General features: G+C 47.9%; 1 protein-coding gene across 1 annotated transcript in view; it reads right to left on the bottom strand.

Annotated features, from left to right (window-relative positions):
• PITPNC1 (phosphatidylinositol transfer protein cytoplasmic 1) overlaps nt 1-20497 on the bottom strand; it is a 251682-nt gene that overhangs the window by 116543 nt on the left and 114642 nt on the right. The window contains exon 2 of the mRNA XM_059148245.1: nt 5251-5399. Within this exon, the coding sequence (XP_059004228.1) occupies nt 5251-5399 (149 nt within the window). The remainder of the gene's footprint in view (nt 1-5250; nt 5400-20497) is intronic.

Here is a 20497-nt window from a genome sequence, read left to right as displayed (position 1 = left end):
TGGATCAAGAGCCCAAGGACAACGACCAAATGCACGAACGTCTTAGAACTGATGGGACGTTCCAAGCGTATCAGGCAGCCGCCAAGATGTCCTGTGCACCCAGCTGCGACTCAGATGCCGAAGGAAGGCCCTGAGCACGGAGCATCCCCATGGTCCCTGGGACGTGAGGGGAGGCAACAAAAGGATGAGTGGTGTTTTAGAAAGGCATGATGCCCACTTCAAAAATGGGCAAAGATCCCAGTAGACATGTCTCCAAAGACGACACAGGAACGGCCAATGCACGCAAGAGTGCTCCACACTCATTAGTCAAGAGGGAAATACCAACCGAAAACGAGATGCCACTTCACACCCACGAGGATGGCAAGAATCAAAAAGACAGACAATAGCAAGGGTCAGGGAGCATGTGGAGAGACTGGAATCTTCACACACTGCTGGAGGGAATGCAAAATGCAGCCGCTTTGGAAAATAGTCTGGAAGTCCCTCTCCCTGCTCATGGGAAGCTGGAGCCTGGACTGGAGCCATCAGTGGAATGCTTTATGGTTGGGATTTTGGAATAAGTGGTAGAAAGGAAAAAAAGGGACAATCTGGACCGATCCATGGCAGCTGTAGTGACGGTGGAGGGATGAAGTGGTCTGTTTGCTGCCCTTGGCCCATCGGAGCTGCCCTGAGGCTACCCCTTCTCCAGCCTGCACATAATTCTGTAGGCCACTCACACCCTTCCAAGAAATGTCCTTTCTGCTCAAGTCAGACTCAGAGAGAAGGCTCTGCCTACACAGAGAGTAGGCTCTGCCTACTCCAGTCTCTAACAGATGCTTTGGGTAGTAGAGTGATAAACCAATCTCTAAATGTGATTTGGCTTCCCAAATAGATTGATGTGAGGAAGAAATTCCGCTCACTTTTTGCCAGCTCATGAATTCAGGTTCACAGGACAATGACATTTCTTGGCATAAATTAGTACATGGGCACTAGGAGAACTTAGCTAATGACAGTTCAACTCTCAGAACCTACCTCCTGGTGGCCAGTAAAGGGGTAGACAAGATGCCACGCACAGGGGCAGAAGGATTCCCTGGAGTTGAAGACATTTGAGAATCAACAGTTACAGGAAGATGATTCTACTGAACTCTGCTTATCTGCATAAAAGCAGAGCTTCCTGAAAGAATTCAACAGTCATAAATACCCTCCCCAGGAGTTTCACAACCAAAGAAGATTGACTCCTCTCACTGGAGATGGGAAGGAAGCACCAAGAAATTGCCTAAACAGACACTGTCTCCTCTCCATGCTCCTAAAGCTCTTGTTTATTTTTCATAAAAGCCATTTGTTTTTCCAGAAGTGCCTTTTCTCCTCTGCCCCTATTAGAATGGTATATAAGCCCTAAATTCTATTTGCCTACCTGAGTCTCATATTTCTGGGTGCTCCCATGTACATCGATGAATCAAATTTGGTCTTTTCTCCCATTCATCTGTCGGCTTCAGTTTAGTTTGCAGGCCCCACTGACAGAACCTAAGTGGGCTGAGGGAAGGCTTTTCTTCCCTGACACCACACATGAGGTGGACAGATGGATTCACAAATGCTAGAACCAGTCAGCCCAGACCCTACTCTGATCAGAAGACAAGGACCATGTCTTATTTATTAAGAGAGTCCCCCTAATACAAGAACAATTTGTTATACAATGTAAGGTTCAATAAATACCCATTTCATGAATTTCAATGACGAAGCAGCCTTGCCAACATGGGAATCCCAAGCCCTGTGCACGCAGGACGTCACAGATGCAAAGTGGCTCCAGTTTATGAGTTATCAAAGGAATGGATTTGGTTTTCTTTTATGATTATGGAAATCTGCCTTATTATTTTATAATATGTCACGTAAACATCTTGACCTAAGCTGAAGGCAGAGGCTTAAACCCACTGAGCCACCCAGGCACCCTTTTATTTCGTTTTTAAAAGAGAGAGCGCACGAACACATGTACAGGTGAATTATTGTCCATTATTTAAATTCTACAAATAGGGGCACCTGGGTGGCTCAGTGAGTTAAGCATCTGCCTTCAGCTCAAGTCATGATCTCAGGGTCCTGGGATGGAGCCCGACGTCTGGCTTCTTGCTCAGCAGAGAGCCTGCTTCTCCCTCTGGCCCTCCCCCTGCTTGTGCTCTTTCACTCTCTCTCTCTCAAATAAATAAAATCTTTAAATAAACAAATAAATAAGCAAAATTCTACGAATATACCCCCACTTACCCATTATTAGTATTTTTTTAGAGACTTTATTTATTTATTTGACAGACAGAGATCACAAGTAGACAGAGAGGCAGGCAGAGAGAGAGGAGGAAGCAGGCTCCCCACTGAGCAGAGAGCCCGATATGGGGCTCGATCCCAGGACCCTGAGATCATGACCTGAGCTGAAGGCAGAGGCTTAACCCACTGAGCCACCCACGCGCCCCCATTATTAGTATTTTTAAAACATCTTATGCTCATTCATAGTTGTCCATGTTTGCCAGTTTTTCAAAAAAAATATTTTCTTTATTTGAGAAAGGAAGAGAGCAGGAGTGGAGGGGAGGGGCAGCGGGAGAGGGAGAAGCAGGCTCCCCGCTGACAAACCTCTGTCCCAACCAAGTTCAAGATGCTTAATGCACAGAGCCACGCACATGCCCCTCCCACTTCCTTGTTTCTCGCTACCTCTTGTGCCTTCCCTCCTTCTTGGGTTCAGTTTCCTTTTACTTCAAGTACCACCTTCAGGAGTTCTGTCAACACGTGCCTCTGAGTGGCATCCTCTCTCGGTACTCCATTGTCAAGAAGGATTTTGGTGCACGCCTCTCAGCTCCCCGCGCCCCACTTTCATAGGGGCCCAAAGCCACACTTCCTGTCCCTCTGAGGCCATGACATCCCCCTACATGTCAGCCCTGACATATCCCAGCTTCCTGAGCCTGAGCTCATCTGCTTTCCATTCTGGTTTGTGTTTCCTCTTTACTTCTCGTACCTAAGGATTTCCCTTTCTTTGTTTGGAGCTCAACTTTATATTGTTATATTTCATCCTGTGTTTGTCATAGGAGGTGGGGGGGTGGGAGGGTCCACATTAATCTTTTTAGTTTCTATTACTGGAAGTCCAGATATTCTATTTATAACAAATTTCCCTCTTACCAATGTTTATTATTCTCCTTTAAAATAAACATCATATATTTTGATAGAGAAAACAGACATGACAGGGACAGCTGGACACTTCTTGCTCTGTTTCAGGATAAAAATAAAAGATGCAAAATTTTCTTAAAAAAATTATTTTTTGAATCTGGTACATATGGAACATTCCCTCAGCAACAATTTGGGAAAAGGCAATCATCCGCCCAAAAAATGGAATTTCCCGTAGGTCTCTATTTTCTCACATCACCCTCACTACTGTTTGCTCTAAGGAGGCGATTCGGTTCAGTATTTTCACCCTCCACGCTAAGGATGGCAAAGCAGCATCTTGAGAAACGGGTCTCTCTGCAAGGAAGTCATCCTCAGGACAGTCCCAGGGCTCAGCTACTCTGGCAAATCAGCAGCTGGCTGGAGGCTGAACTGGTTCCAAATCCTGTGAATTCACAGCTCCTAATAGATGAACAAGATCAATCTCATTTGCATTTCTTTTTTTTTTTTTTTAAAGATTTTATTTATTTATTTGACAGAGAGAGATCACAAGTAGGCAGAGAGGCAGGCAGAGAGAGAGGAGGAAGCAGGCTCCCTGCTGAGCAGAGAGCCCGATGCGGGACTCGATCCCAGGACCCTGAGATCATGACCTGAGCCGAAGGCAGCGGCTTAACCCACTGAGCCACCCAGACGCCCCCTCATTTGCATTTCATCGTGACTCAGGAATTCCCTGATATTGCATCCCTGGGTAGATTTAAACAAGTTGGTGTAATTAGCCCAAGGCCTTCAACGTCAGGATATCTGCCTGAGAGATTTCCATACACCCAGTGACAAGATCCAAATGCTCCCATCAAGAAGGAATAGTCCAGGGGCGCCTGGGTGGCTCAGTGGGTTGAGCCTCTGCCTTCGGCTCAGGTCATGATCTCAGGGTCCTGGGATCGAGCCCCGCATCGGGCTCTCTGCTCAGCAGGGAGCCTGCTTCCCCTCCCCCTCTCTCTCTGTGTGCTGCTCTGCCTACTTGTGATCGCTCTCTCTCTCTTTCTGTGTCAAATAAAAAAAATAAAGAAAATCTTAAAGAAAAAAAGGAAGGAATAGTCCAGTTCAGCCTGCTGGCTGGTGAAGGCCTCATGCCCACGGCAGAATCCCAGTACAGCTCCTCTCAGAAATGTCTCATGGTCGAGGCACAGAGAATGGATAAACAGCCACGAGTATCAGTGAGTAAACGGACACACTGCCCAGTTATTCTGTCGGAAATGTGTTCTAAAAAGATCATGTATGGGCCAAGAGGAGAAGCCATGGGTGAGGGTAAAAAGTATTCACAGAGATGACGGCAGAGACAGAAGTAGTCACACACTAGCTCACTGGGGCAGACAGTTCATTTCAACAGAATGTATTTCATGTGACTATACCAATGTCCTGACCTAGGACAGAGGAACCGAAGAAGATGGGCAGGAAGGGGGTCGAGGGTGGGGAGAAGGTCAGACACGCTCCAGTAACCAACTCCGCCATTAATGATAAGAAAACAGCAAGAGAGTAAAGGATATACTTTGCAAAGCCAATGGCGGTCCTGACGAGTGCTGGGTTTATGTCCCTGGGTTCCTTACCCTTCCGAAGGAGCAATGACAACCTCTACCTTGGGAAGGCTGGGTCCCCTTAAGCACTGCCTATCACTTTGGTTCCGGGTGGCCCCGCATGGTGTCGGTTCCCGTTGTGAACACCCGAGTGCGCATTCGGCGGTCAGGGGAACGGCTACCAAGTTAAGACCCCCATGGCACACCACTATCATTGTCGCTTTTCTACAACCAACAGGCGAAGCCATCCCTTTCCCACTGTGAACACTGAGCCAGAGGGAGAAGACAAAGAGCTGTATTCCTTAAGACCAGATTTCATCTTCACATGTCATCCAAAGGGTAGGAAAGGTAAGAGGAAAGGTCCGCCTACTGCAAACGCCATTGAAGACGATATTGCAGAAGGCGGGAGTTCTGGTTTTAGAAGCAGCTAGACTTGTGGATGGAGAGGGGCAGCTGTACTGACTTCCAAGTCACCTTTTTGTCCCAGACACGCAGCCGCAGGGGTGGGCCAGGAGGCTCCCGTGAGGTCGGACAGCCCAGAGGCGGATGGCCAGCTGCCGTGACTCACCTGTTGAGATACACCCGCTTCTCGGTGAACTGCCCGTTGCCATGGTGAGGATCCTCAAAGGGTTCATTCTGGACGACCTCCACCCCTTCTCCGCGGTCGCTCTGTTCATGGCTGTGCTTGCTGATCATGTACAGCTGTCCGATTTTGTACTACAAAACACACAGTGACAGAGAGGTCAGTCAGCCCCACGGCCTCCTTCGGAAACAGACCCCCCCCCCACCCTCGTCAATGGTTTGGCAAGCAACGGACAGTCGGCACTTGCTGCCAGTGAAAGAAGGCAGACACACGGGCCTGGTGTTATTTTCCCTCCGGAGCCAGGAGGAGAATCAGTTGTGAGTCGAGTGGAGATACGGCGTGTTCCCGTGAACAGTTTCCACCTCCTGGGTGATGCCTGCCGGGGTGGCTGACGGACTCAGGGCTGGCAGCCCCCCAACCCACAGGCAGCAGCAGGCAGAATGCAGCCCTGGAGCCTCCCCCCCCACAATTCCACTCTGGCCCTACGGGGTTAAATGGTGCAAACATCCTATTTTGCGTGGCAACAAACAGGCCAGGATATGTTATTTCTACCCCTTTTCTTACTCATTAATTACACGGGTGGGCACATGGGGACTAGAAGTCACCTAACTCTTCTGGCACCCCGCTCCGACTCTCCAAGTGTCCTCAAGTTCTCTGTCCCCTAGAACAGCCGTTCTCAAGGGTGGCTGGACGTGAGATTCCCCTGGAAGCTTTAACAGACTCCAGCTGGCCAGGGCCCACCATGAATGGAACCCGTATTCACAGACTGATCCACAATGACGGAAGCCTAAGGCATCTTTAACTCCTTTTTGTCCAATTCCACCCACAGTGTAGAGCCTTCCAGCTCGAGGTCCCAGAAGCCACATGTACTTACAGGAAAATGGTAACAGGGAGCAACAGAGACCGTGCACACTCTCTGTCTTGTCTGCGTTTTTAAGCTGTTCTACTCCCCCTCCTGCCTCTCTGAAAACCCCAGGGCCCACAGGCGTGCCTTCCCCCAGTGAACTCTCAAGGTGGCAAAACTAATTGGTTGGAGAAAAGAGAGAGGCACAAGAGAGGACAGAGGGAGTAAAATGACTTTTGCAAGAGGGACGTCTGCTCAGAGTCAGGAGGCACGATGACGCCCCCCCAGCTGTGGTCCTTCCCGAAGGTTCGGTGTGAAGGAACACGCACACACTGCATCACATCGTCAAGGCTCCTGGGAAGGGGATAAGCGGCCTGAATCTGCAACAAAATAATGGTGGGCTGTTCTGGGTTGTTCCCCAGAGAGCCCAGGCCAGCTGGGATGTAGGTCTCCTGTCTGTGCATCAGAGACAGAAATCGATTTTATGTTATTTTATTTTATTTTTGAGAGAGAGAAAGAGGGTGAGAGAGGGGGCAGTGAAATGGACAAATCGACAGCGCAGAGAGCCCTAAGACTGAGAGGACACACACCTCCAAAGGGCCCTGTTTCATTGGGAGGCGGGTGCAAGGTGAAGACTGTAAAGAAAATCTGAGGGCCTCCGGTCTGGGGGCAGCCCTAGAGCCCAGGCCCAGTAACCATGACATAACCAACATAACGGAGAGCAGCAGGCTGGGTCTTCTCCCCGGGCAGTGCCGCCTGTCCCACACCCGTTTCCAGAATGATCTGCACTTTAAAATGCCTCTAACATGAGTGTGTACATGCGCGCGTCTGTGCGTACTTGCTGCGCACACTCTGGGGAAGAGGGAGTGCTGAGGATAAGAGCAAGAAAGGGAGAGAAAGCAAAGATAAAAATCTATCTTTGAATTTATTTTCAATTAGAAGCTTGACCTGGTTCCCCTTGAGTAAGTCTGGCTCCTACGTCGGCCTATAAAAACTAACTAGGACTCCTTTCAGGAAGGAGCAGGCCACGTGGGTGGCTCGGGCAGTTAAGTGACTGACTCTTGGTTTTGGCTCAGGGGGTGATCCCGGGGTCCCGAAATCGAGCCCCACGTTGGGATCTGCACCATGCATGGAGCCTGCTTGAGATTCTCCCTCGCCCTCTGCCCCTCCCTCACTCACACTGTCTCCTAAAAATAATAATAATAATAATAAAGAAGGAAGACAGTAAGAAAAAGTTTACAGATTGGGGATTCTTGAGATACACCTGTGACGTCACACTCCCCCTTACACACACGGGCACACCAGCCTCTCACAGGAAGGGTGCCCCAGCTGCCCAGGGGCTGGCGACCACACTGACAGCTGCTTTGTACTTGGTGTTCAAAAAACAAGGGTTTGCCTACCATGGAATATTATTGAGCCATCAAAAGGAATGAAGTACCCATACTGATACAGCTTAATGGGTATCATGGCTTGAACTCTGTTTCCCCAGAATCCTACATCGAAGTCCCAGGACCTCTAAGGGTGACCTTGCTTGGAGACGGAGTCTTTACAAAGGTCATCAAGTTAAAATGAAGTCATTAGGGAGGGCTCTAATCAATAGGACTGGTGTCCTGTTTTTTTTTTTTTTAAGATTTTACTTACTTATTTGACAGACAGAGATCACAAGTAGGCAGAGAGGCAGGAAGGGGGGACAGGGGGAGGCTGGTTCCCTGCTGAGCAGAAAGCCCGATGCAGGTCTCGATCCCAGGGCCCTGAGATCATGACTTGAGCTGAAGGTAGAGGCTTAACCCACTGAGCCACCCAGGTGCCCCAGGACTGGTGTCCTTACCCACAGGGCAAGTTGGACACAGAGACAGAGGGAAGGAAGACAGCACGATGTGACACAGGGAGAAGACATCATCTCTAAGCCAAGGACTGATGGACTAGCTCTGTCCCTTGCGGCCTTCAGGAGGAACCAACCCTGCCCTCTTGGCATCCTGATCCCAGCCTTCCAGCATCCACAACCATGAAGCTATCAAATTCGGGTGGTTCAATCACTCAGCCTGCGGTGTGCTGTTATGGTGGCCTTAGCCAACCAATACAACGGGCACAGGGTTTCCTCTGGAAGGAATCAAAGTGTTCTGGTTCTGGACAGAGCAGTAGTTGTACAACACTGGGAACGTACCAGGTGCCACCGACCTGACCTCAACATGATGAATTTTATGGGATGTGATTTTTCAGCTCAAATTTTTTTTTTTTTTTTAAGTGTTGACTCTACTTCTGACGCAGATCCGCCTAAAACCAAAGCCCATCAAGGGCTTTGGGGGCGGGGGGCAGGGGCCGGCAGAAGGGAGAGACCCCCCACCGCCGCACCGTCTTTCGGAGCCGCAGCCCACTCACGTATGAAAGACGTAGGTCATCAAGGACAACACACGACCCAGAAGGGCCATTAGCCAGACGCGCGTCAGCGCTGGCTCAGGTGCTTCCTGCTCTGTAGAGAAGGGATGGGGCCGAGGCGGCCGGCAGCTGATTCACCAGCGGCCAGGGAAGGGCCCGGCCGCTCAGCCTCATTGATCATTCCAGTGGCTCCCGAATGAGCCAGTGCCGGGCAGACGCCAGCCTTAGCTCACTGTGATCACGTCAGTCTGGGGGCGACCGACAGACACTGGATGCGGTAACGCAGGTGACATGAGTGGGGGTGGCAGGACACTCAAGGCCAGACACGGTGACAGTCAAGGGCTCGGCAGCCGTCACTTCGTTCCCTCCCCAGCACATCAGGCCTGCTCTGCCGGGAGCGGGGCCATCCAGAAGCAGAGGTTTGGGTCTTGCTTTTAAACCACAAATTAACTCACAACAGACACATGCAGTAAGCAGTTTCTCGGTGACAGGGTGGAGGGCAGGACAGAGATAGTCCTTGAACCATCTATCTCCAAATCACCAGGGAGACTCCTCCAAATATTGGATCCCGGGCCAACCCAGCACTTTTACGTGCAGACTCTTGGGAGGGAGCGGGACATTGGGGTTCTGGCTGGCACACACGCTAGATGCCGAAAAGCCACCGGGGGCAAGGCAGCAAAGACAGTCATCAGCAACTACTAAGCCAAAATGTTCCATCTTTAGGGCGCCCGCCTTTTCTTTCCTCTTGAATTCTCAGGTTTTTTTGCAAAGCTCTATCTCTCGTTTAGTGAAAATACCACATTCCTCATCACTGTCTCCAAGCAAACTCATACGGCAAAGGAAGGCTGCTGAATCCAAAGGTTCTGCAGGGCTCTTTAGACTTTGAAGCCAGAGGGGCGCTTGGGGGGCTCAGTGAGTTTAGCATCTACCTTTGGCACAGGTCACGGTCCCAGGGTCCTGGGATTGAGTCCCGTGTCAGGCTCCCTGCTCAGTGGGAAGTCTGTTTCTTCCTCTGCCACTCGCCCTACTCGTGCACAAACTCTCTCTCTCTCAGATAAATAAATAAAATCTTTAAAAAAAAAAAAAAAAGGAAAGACTTTGAAGCCAGAGAATGGATAACAATCTGGTGACCGGGAGACTTGAGTCTCTCATACGGGAGTGACTTTCTCCAGGCCACATGGCAGAGCTGGGATTTGAACATCATGGGTTCCGTCCTGTTTCCTCTCTACCCAAGTTCAGCCCTTATTTCTCTGACAGGTGAATGGCTTTCACAAGTCTAGGCCTCACCATGATTTTGAAAAAGGGGATAGCTGGGAGCCACTGCCTCTGAACTTGGCTATTTCAGAAGCTGAACGACCTGAGCGTGAGAGCGTGTGAAAGATCGAAGTTGTTTAAACTGTGCCCACACGTGGAAGAAGGGAGCAATTATGCTCTAACTTTGTAAAATCAATTGTTATAATTCCAGAGTTTAGGTAATCATCACTAGAGGCAATCACGATCAGCGACAGCTCCGTGCTGCAAGGCTGAGCCCCGCGTGAGCCGTCATCAGAACAGCTACCCCGAATGATGATCTCCGCAGTCAAAAAACATCATGGGGGTTCAGGTCCTCCCCACTTGTACACAGGGCTGCATGTTTCACAGAGCCGCAAAACTGGAAGGAAGGCACAGTCGCATAAATGTGCCCGGGGAAGCCGAGCGTTTTCATCAGTCGATAATGACTGCAAACTCTATGACCAGACGCAATCGAGTTACTCAGTACAGTTCAACCTGACGGGCACCTGGGGGGCTCCGACGGTTAAGCATCCGACTCTTGATTCCAGCTCTCGGAGTCATGAGGTCCAAGCCCTGTAACTGGGCGCCACGCTCAGCGGGCAGTCCGTTTGAGATTCTCTCTCTCCCTCTGGCCCTCCACCACCCACCCCCCCACTCCTGCTCTCTCTCTCAAATCAATCAGTAATCTTAAAAAAAAAAATACAGTTCAACCTCAAACCTTGATTTTATTATTTTTTTTAAAGATTTTATTTATTTACTTGACAGAGATCACAGTAGTCAGAGAGGCAGGCAGAGGGGGCGGGGAGCAGGATCCCCGCCAAGCAGAGAGCTTGATGCAGGGCTCAATTCCAGGACCTTGAGATCACGACCTGAGCCGAAGGCAGAGGCTTTAACCCACTGAGCCACCCAGGCGCCCTCCAACCTTGTTTTAGAGAAGGTGGCTCTAAGCCATAACTCCTGAGTATACAGATGATTGATCGAGTGTCACCAAAAACTTGCCACAAGTATTGGACCCAAAGTTTTAGGCTCAACAGCACCCCAAGCTATGACTGGTTTCTACTTCACTGCCCCTTCCCAAGTGTTGAGCCTCAGAGATCTCTGTGAGGTCCGACTCTCATATTTCCCCATCCTAAAGAACCAAGGTTGGGGGGAGGGGCTGTCATCTTCCCTCCAATCAATCCCTGTGTCCTCCCTTCCTGTCCCCTTTCTCTGTCTCCATTGGTCCCGATACCATTTCTAAACATCAGGTCTCAAAAAAGTGGAGGTAAGGGCTGTAATACATGTTACCAACTCTGGATGGCGCTATTCGCTAAAGACAGGACTCAGGACATCCACAGCCCTGTCCCAGGAATTAAAATGTACATCTACTTTTGCTTTTGCCTTCAAAACGGATGGATGCCACACGACCTGGTAATCACGGAGCGACATCTGGCCCTCTGACTTAAACACAGCACCATGTATTTTTCCATCTGTGAGATGGGCGTGATTCCTGCCCGTCTCTCTCTGGCTTTGTGGATGGAGGAACAAGCAGGAGGTGACACAATTTGGCGTTCTTGGAAGTTTGCCACATTATTCACGCCACTAGTCACGCTTTTGTCAAAGCTCTTCCAGCTTTCCCCACTCTCAGTACGCGGATGGGCCTCAAAGCCCACCTGAACAATGGCCTCACAATGCGCAAAATGCACACTGCAAAGAGAGCCCGAAACGTTTTATCTTCAGGTGCATTGCCGTCTTCATTCCAAGTGGGGCCTACATTGTAACTACACACAGGGAAGGAGATACAACGAGTCTAGCCTTTAACAACCTCCTCTCAGAATGCTAGGGGCTAGAGCGGGCTGTTTTCCGTAACCCACAGCCCAGCCAAGGCACCAGGACAAATGTTCTGGTCCAGTGGCTGGCCAGCTACATGGGTTGATGCTTGTTTTTTAAAGCGTGTAGACTATATGGCCTGAAAAGTTAAAAACGTTTACTAGCTGATCCTTCGTCACAAGGAAAGTCTGCTGCCTCCTGTTCTAGGTACCTGGTGCTTACTCCGGTTTGGGCCAGTCTTAGCTGTTCGCCGAGACCTGTGCTCTCCGGCGTGGTAGCCACATGGCTAGTGGACATCTGAAACATGGCCTGTGCTGCGGAGGGGCTGAAACTTTAAATTTTCTTTCATTTTAATGAATTTAAATGTTAAAACTGACGCTTGATGCGGCTGCTTAGAAAACTTTTACACAAGAGTTGAAACACCTTGGGTATGTGAATCTACCTTTTCAGCTAGAAATTCTCATCGAGGGTAAACTCAGATCAGATGCCTCCAATGAAAATTTAGGACCTGACTTGGGATTGCCCTAGGTGTAAAATGCACACTGGATTTTGAAGGCTTAGTAACAACCACAACAAAACACGTTTTTATACATAATCCATATGTTTATTACATATTGAAAGCATAGTATTCTAGACATAATGGGTAACTGAAATCTATTCTTAAAACGAACCTCACCTGGTGCCCCAGTTAGTTAAACATCTGCCTCCAGATCCCCAATCAGAGGTGGTTCTGCTTGGCAGGGAGCCTGCCTCTCCCTCTGCCCCTTCCCCTGCTTGTGCTCTCTCACTCTCAAATGAATAAATAAAATCTTTTAAAACATTAACTTCAGGGGCACCTTGGTGGCTCAGTGGGTTAAAGCCTCTGCCTTCGGCTCAGGTCATGATCTCGAGGTCCTGAGATCGAGCCCCAAATCGGACTCTCTGCTCAGCAGGGAGCCTACTTCCTCCTCTGCCTGCCTCTCTGCCTACTTGTGATCTCTGTTTCTGTCAAATAAATAAATAAAATCTTTTTTAAAAAATTAACTTCAGGGAGCTTGAGTGTCTGAGTTGGTTAAGCAGTCTGCCTTTGGCTCAGGTCATGATCTTGGAGTCCCGGGACTGAGTCCCACATCAGGCTCCCTGCTTGGCGGGGAGTCTGCTTCTCCCTCTGACCCTCCCCCACGCATGCTCTCTCTCTTTCTCACTCAAATAAATCAACAAATAAAATCTTTAAAAAAAATTAACCACACCTGTTTCTTCTTACTTTAATGGGGCTTCTAGAAAATCCTGAATTACCTATGTGGCTTCCATTTGTGCCTCCCATGTTTCTCCCAGTGCTGGTCCAGACCCTCATCTGGGCCAAGGGGGACTGAGAGGCCACGATGCCACAGCAAGACTTCGGAGGCTGGCTGGTCAGGCAAGGGTTTCCATGTGTGTCCAGGCTAACGAGGTGGGGCACTGACAATTAGGAATGCATTTGGAGAAGCTTTCCTCTTCTGAGGACTGGCGATTACCAGGGCTCTGGAGAGGTGATAATTGCTCCCAGCGTGCTGTGGTGGAAAGCACCGGGGTTTTAAAAATCGAAACCTGGAGCCAAAGTCCTGATGTGGCCTTTGATTAGTTCTGTAACCTTAGACAATTTATTTTATCCAAGCCACAGTTTCTGATCATTAAAATGGGACTAACAAAATACCTCACAGGACAGGTGAGAATCAAGTGGGAAACAACTTACAAATTAAAATGCTTTGTAAAATGTAAAATTGTACACAAGCCGCCACGGCCATTACTCCTTCTGTGGGTCGACGAGTGGCCTGGGTCTTGAGCTTTGTTTTGCTCATCTCCCTGTAACGCCACAGTTCCGCAAGGGACGCCAGAACCAGGCATTGCCACATGCCTGTGCAACGCAAACACCAAAGAACAGTGGACCATGCGCCCAAGAACTTTTCCTTCTGTGAGAATCTGAATAGATGGTCATCAGACTTAACACTTCCCGAACGTAAAAATGTCTGGGAACCTCCACTTACATGAGGTACTTAGAGTAGTCAAGTTCAAGGATATAGAAAAAAGAATGGTGGTTGCTGGAGGGGGGGAGCGGTTAGTGTGTAACAGGAAGATGAAAATGTTCTGGAGACAGATGGTGGTGACAGTTGTCCAACACCATGAATGCACTCAAAGCCACCGAACTGTACCCTTAAAAATGGTTAAGATGATTGGGGTGCCTGGGTGGCTCAGTGGGTTAAAGCCTCTGCCTTCGGCTCAGGTCGTGATCCCAGGGTCCTGGGATTGAGCCCCATGTCAGGCTCTCTGCTCCGCTGGGAGCCTGCTTCCTCCTCTCTCTCTGCCTGCCTCTCTGCCTACTTGTGATTTCTCTCTGTCACATAAATAAAATTAAAAAAAAAAAATGGTTAAGATGATCAATTTTATGTGACGTCTGATTCAGCTCCATTATTTTTCTTTATGCTTCTGTTTAAAATCCAGTAGAGTTAACATCCAGTGTACTGTTTCAGGTGTACAGTATAGTGACTCAAAACTTTCTAAGGACACCTGGCGTGCTCACCACGGCAGGTGCATGCCTTTGTCCCCATCACCAATTTTTTTTTTTAAAGATTTATTTATCTATTTATTTAACAGACAGAGATCACAAGTAGGCAGAGAGGCAGGCAGAGAGAGAGGGAAGCAGGCTCCCCGCTGAGCAGAGAGCCCGATGTGGGACTCGATCCCAGGACCTTGGAATCATGATCTGAGCCGAAGGCAGAGGCTTAACCCACTGAGCCACCCAGGTGCCCTATCCTCATCACAATTCTTAAAAAAGCCTGCAAACTGGTCATCCTCCCGGGAGCGTGGCTCACCTGCGTTGTACCTCAAGCTAGCCATCTATCAGTGATTCTCTTTTTATCATGTGAAAAAAAAAATTTTTTTTTCCCGTTATGAAAAAATTTTTTAAAAAACAGGGACGTTTGGGTGCCTGGGTGGCTGAGTTGGTTAAGCAACTGCCTTCAGCTCAGCTCATGATCCCAGGGTTCCGGGATCAAGTCCCGCATCGGGCTCCCTGCTAAGTGGGGAGCCTGCTTCTCCCTCTGACCCTCCCATGTCTCATGCTAGTTCTCTCTCTCACATCCTCTTTCTCTCTCTCTCTCGATCTCTCTCAAATAAATAAATAAATTGTTTAAAAAAAAAAAAAGAACAGGGACAGTTACATTTAATGGATCTTTGGTTTAAAAGTTAACTTGATGGTGTAGAGCTGAGCCTATAGGAGAACAACAAAGGGACTTCCCTCTGAGACAATGTTGCAAGACTGCCGTGATTCCTGCCACCAGCCCGTTAGTTGTCTGGCTCGTGGTGCCCTAAAGTGAAATGTCTTTAATTAGTATCAGCGTTCTGGAACATTCCCAGTGCTGCTGCTCCCAAGTAACTTTTTTTTTTGAAGATTTTATTTATTTACTTGAGAGGGTGCACAAGGGGGGCGGGGCACAGACAGAGAGGGAGAAGCAGACTCCCCACTGAGAAAGGAGCCTGATGCAGGACTCAAGCCCTCCAGCTCTCGATTCCACGATCCCATGAACCTGGGCTTATGACCTGGGACGAAGGCAGTTGCTTAACCAACCACCCAGGTGCCCAGTAACCTGGTTTTGACTATGTCCCCTTGCAAAGACCCTAGCAGAAGGGAAAGAATGATTAACTGAATACAAATGCACGCTGACCGCTGATTCCACCATCCTCAACACAAGACAACAAAAACACCAGCTCCTTACGGAACTTGACCATCACATTTCACGACCTCGCCTCTCCATTTGCTCGTCAGCCCGGCGTTCTGCAGCACTGTGGGAAGACCAAGTCCTATTTCTTTGGGGAAGGCAATGTGTGTTTTTACTTCCAAGGGCTGGATCTAATTTGGGTTCTGCAAGGACACAACTGCTAACCTCTTAGCCTTTCTGGCTCTCTGATTCGATGTCCAGATTTCTCCATGCAGACAAGGAGGTTTCAAAAAAAAAAAAAAAAAAAAAAAAAAGGTGTAAGGTTCTCGGGTGTTTCATCAGATCTCTCCCTGCCAGGTCAATAAACCACGAAAACCAATATCCGATCCCACAAAGAAGATACAAACCTGCAGCTCATATTTTCAAGATATCACTGTATCATCACATATTTATCTTTTCTCCTGGATTTTTATAAGCAGCCCTCTGAGGTGTCTTGTTTACGTAATACCCGTGTCATTTTGCCCGGGTACAGGAATGAAAGAGCTGATAAAAAAAGATTTAAGAAGGAGCTGGGTTATGGACATTTAATTCAAAAAAAAAAAAAAAAAAAAACCTTTTGTGAAAAACTCATATAAACAGCATCATCCAACGATGCTTCCCCCCATCCTAAGTTTTAGACTGAACTGAAAAGAAAAAATAGAACAGTGTAGCACTCAGGATAGGCTTCATGCTGGTGCAAGCTTAGCTGTCCCCTGGCTGTCACAACTCTGCAAATCGTTTCCAGGACACCCGGTGTCATTTACCTGCCCCAGTACAGGAAGGTGAGACAACACAGTGAAGAAGTCAGAGTGCACATTTGATCTGCTCCTTCCAACACTGGCTCCCCCCAGGGTGGAAGGCTCGGGGGGAGGAGGTATTCTACCCCAACAATTCATTTGATGCCAATACTGAAGAGCCCAACTGATAAGATGCGGCAGACATCAGCTACGTTATAAGCATCAGCTAGAGCAGGTGTCATCCCTGTGTACTTATAAATAAGAAGCTGAACGAATTAGCCTTTATGGTGTGCCAGTTAGAGCCACCGAGAGAGCAAAGACAGGAAAGGCTAGAACTCAACTCAAGGCTACAGGGGGCAGTTGGCCTTCACAGAAGAATGTGAGATTTCTCCAGACAGTGGTTGTGAGGACAGTCTTGGCTCTGGAGAACCTCGTCTGTTCTGGTCTGGGAGCTGAACAAGCATTCGGGGTGTGTCAGCCCCAGCAGACACTGGAAGCAGAACTATGGGCAAGACAGACCTGGTCTCCGGGGAAGGAGAGGGCTTTTCATAGACGTTCCGCCGTAAAGACATAAGGCTACAAGCTACAAGGAGCCTGGGCCTCTGTCTGAGCTATCAAACCATTTGCCAAGAAAGGTGAAACCGACTGCAACTCAAGTAAATGGAGAGGTTTGGTGACAGGTCTGACCTTTAGAAAGCAATCAAGGCACTTGTGTTGACTACAGAACACAAACCCACAAGACCAAAAAACGGAGGCCGAGCTTTCCTGGGAAAAGTATCCTGCATCATCTCCTTGCTGCCCCCTTGTTGGTGTTCCTCTCCTTAACCTTGACCTCATACTAACCAAAGATGTCTTCAAGGGAGAGGTCCTTCTGCACCCTACACCGCAGGCAGCAGGGGCTTTCCAGATTAAGGGTCCTTCCTGTTTGTGAAGCCTATCCCCATGCCTATCAATCTTTTAGGGAAATGACCATCAGCATCCGGGAAAGCTGTAATATTGGCCGAAAGTAGAAATACACTTGCAGGAATGATAGCAATTAGTTTTAGTATCTTCCAGACCTTTTGAGAACAGAAGGGCAACTGAACGCAGAGAGAAGCACTTGCTGCTTCATATACACTTGAACAATAGGAGTTTTCACTGTTTTGAAAGAGTTATTCAAGCCACTTCATGCCTAGAATAACATTAGAAGGTCACTGAACTCCTTTGCTTGCTTAAGTGCTAGCCGGCTCAGCGAGCTATCCAGCAATGCTGAGAGTCGTGACCAGGTTCTATCTGGGGATCTAAGTTGGAAACGTTCCAGTACCTTTCTTCACCCCACGTTGGAGCGGAGGCCCCAGGTTTTACGCACATGATACCTATAAATCCATAGGTAGCCAGAATCTATGGCGCCTCTGGCTGGCTGCAAGACAGGAGGGGACCCTTCTCTTACAGCAATGGCAGCCTAAGGCTCTTCTGTCCCCGGTAAAATGCAGCAGACAATGGATTGAGAAAAGCAAATCGTCGTCAACTCCTGCTCTCCTGAGACTGTTAATGAAAATAGGCAAAACAGAGTAAACTGGGTAGAACAGCAGAACTTACAATATTAACAAATCTATCTGCTGAGCTCCTCTTACATTCTGGACTTACTCTAATGACCTGGAGAGAGATTTTATCAACTGCTACTTTGAAAGCCGAGTGGTGGCCCTCTCTTCCCCGCGTCTACAGCTGGCAGCCCAGCTGACTCTGTGTACCCTCCTCAGGGAAGACGGGGACAAGTCCCAGAGGCAATGGTGTTTTCAAAGGGTTGGGAGAAAAGAGAATGTAGCAGACAAAAGGAGGAACATGAAGTGTTGCTTTTCTGAGGATTTTTAATTTTTTTTTTTTAACTGTGGTAAAATATGCATAAGAAAATCAACCATTGGAACTCTTTTTAAATGTACGATTCGGAGATGTTAAGTACGTTCCCAGTGTTGTTTGACCATGACCACAACCCATTGCCAGACTTTTTCATCTTTTTCATCATCTCCAAATGACACTCTGTACCCATTAGACGACTTTTTTTTTTTTTTTTAAGATTTTATTTGTTTATTTGACAGTGAGAGAGAGACAGATCACAAGCAGGCAGAGAGGCAAGCAGAGAGAGAGAGAGGAAAGCAAGCTCCCCGCGGAGCAGAGAGCCCGATGAGGGACTCAATCCCAGAATCCTGGGATCATCACCTGAGTTGAAGGCAGAGGCTTTAACCCACTGAACCACCAAGGCGCTCCCCGCTGTTGGACAACTTCCAATCCCTCCCATTACCCCCCACCCCAGTCAATGACCTCTTATCTCCAAATCTCCAGATTAGGCTACTGTAGGTACTTAGGTAAGTGGACTCGTATAATATGTGTGTGTCCTTCTGTGTCTGGCTTACTTCACTTGGCATGATGTCCTCAAGGCTTATCCCTGTCGTGCATGTGTCAGAATGCCCTTCCTTTTGAAGGGCAAGTAATATTCCACTGTGCAGACACGCCACGTTTCGTTGACACATTCATCTGCAGAGGGATATCTGGGTGGTTTCCACCCTTCGGCTGTAACTCTGAGTAACTGTGACGAACACTGGAGTACAAGAATTGTTGAGTCCCTGCTTCCAAGTCTTTTGAGTTAATACCTAGAAGTGGAATTACTCGGTCAACTCCAAGTTCTTTCCTGAATCTCTCACTCTTTCACAGCTCATTTTAGGTGGTGTATGGGCCTTTCAGACTCTTCTTCCAAATAAGTACCAAGACAACCCTGGGAGAGATGTCAACCATATGATTTATTTAAACCAGAAATGTTCATCGGTAGACACTTCCAGTGGAACACAGATGGACTGAGATGGTGGGAATGATTTAGGGTGGTGGAAAGTGTCCTTTGGAAATGCTCCGGTTGCAAACGTAAGATAAACTCAATGCAATAAACTCATTTAAGTCACAAAGGCCCCGACACATTCACGAACGCTTGCAACTCTTTGTAAACGAGCCACAAAGAGGCAGTTATTACTCAGGGAGCCTGGTGGTGGGCACGACCTGTAGAGGCACCTCTATTTCTGTGACAGGAGCTATATTCAGTATTCTTTTGATGGTCCAACCAGGAATGTAGTAAATTATAGAATCACAACCAAGAAGGCAGCCAGCAGTCCTGAGAACTGACTTAGAACCACACGTGTAGGATTTACATGCAAAGGTTTGGGGTGAAAAAGCCATTCTTGGTAATTTGCATTTTTCTTTTATTCCTTGTAAATTAAGTTACTTTTTATTCTATTTTAGCTGACAACGACTCTTGAAAAAGTAACCCTGGAAATGATTTTAAACTCTGCAGTAGACTATATGGATTTTCTTTTTTCTTTTTCTTTTTCTTTCTTTTTTTGAGTAATTACTTTGGTGGTTTTTAGTGTATTCACAAGGTTGTACAACCATCACCACCACCTAGCTCCAGAACATTCTCATCATCCCAAAAAGAAACTCCAGCTCCATTAGCAGTCACTGGCCATCTCCCCGCACCTAGCCCCTATCAACCCACTAATGTATGTTCTGTCTACGGTTGTGTCTATTTTGACATTTTATGCAGATGGAATCATTCAGTATGTGGCCTTTTGTGACTGACTTCTTTCATTTAGAATCATGTTTGTTTTTTTAAGAGATTTTATTTATTTATTCGACAGACAGAGATCACAAGTAAGCAGAAAGGCAGGCAGAGAGAGAGGACAGGAAGCAGGCTCCCCGCTGAGTAGAGAGCCTGATGTGGGGCTCAATCCCAGGACCCTGAGACCATGACCTGAGCTGAAGGCAGAGGATTTAACCCACTGAGCCACCCAGACACCCCTAGAATCATGTTTTTAACATTCCTCCATGTTGTAGCATGTATCAATAGTTCCATCCTTTTTTTTTTTTTTTTTAACCAAAGAATGTTCCATTGTATGGATATACCACATTTTATTCATTCACCCATCAGTTGGACATTTGGGTTGTTTCTATTTTTTGGCCAGTATAAATAATGCTTCTATAAAATATGTGTACAAGTCTTTGTGTAGACGTATGTTTTCAGTTCTCTTGGGTAGATACCTAGGGGAGGAACTACTAGGCTACAGGTAACCCTGCGTTTAACCTTTTGAGGAACCGTCCACCTCTCCACAGCAGCCGCGCCATTTTACATCCCGACCAGTAAGGTGCCATATTTACGTTTGATAGTTTTTGTTTACTTATATTAGGAGAAACTCAACCAAGGGACTTCCAAAGCCAAGAGTAAGCTCTGGGATAAGTGTGGGCTTGTTTGGCTTCTGGCCCCATATTTTACACTTGGGCACAGCCAATGGACAAGTAGCATGGGCAACTCTCCAGTCACAGGGCATCTCTTCATTACCCTCCAGGGCCAGCAAAGAACTACACTTGACACAACAGGCGATCAGACGCTAGAGTAGCGACATCCAAATGTACTAACTGTTTAACTGTTTAACGGCACAGACTAAACATGTGCGAGGAGTGAG

Source organism: Mustela lutreola, chromosome 15 (genome assembly GCF_030435805.1).
Source record: "Mustela lutreola isolate mMusLut2 chromosome 15, mMusLut2.pri, whole genome shotgun sequence".
NCBI classification, from domain to species: Eukaryota; Metazoa; Chordata; class Mammalia; order Carnivora; family Mustelidae; genus Mustela; species Mustela lutreola.
The sequence above is the reverse complement of the archived record's forward strand: the minus strand, read 5'-3'. Positions and strand labels throughout refer to the sequence as shown.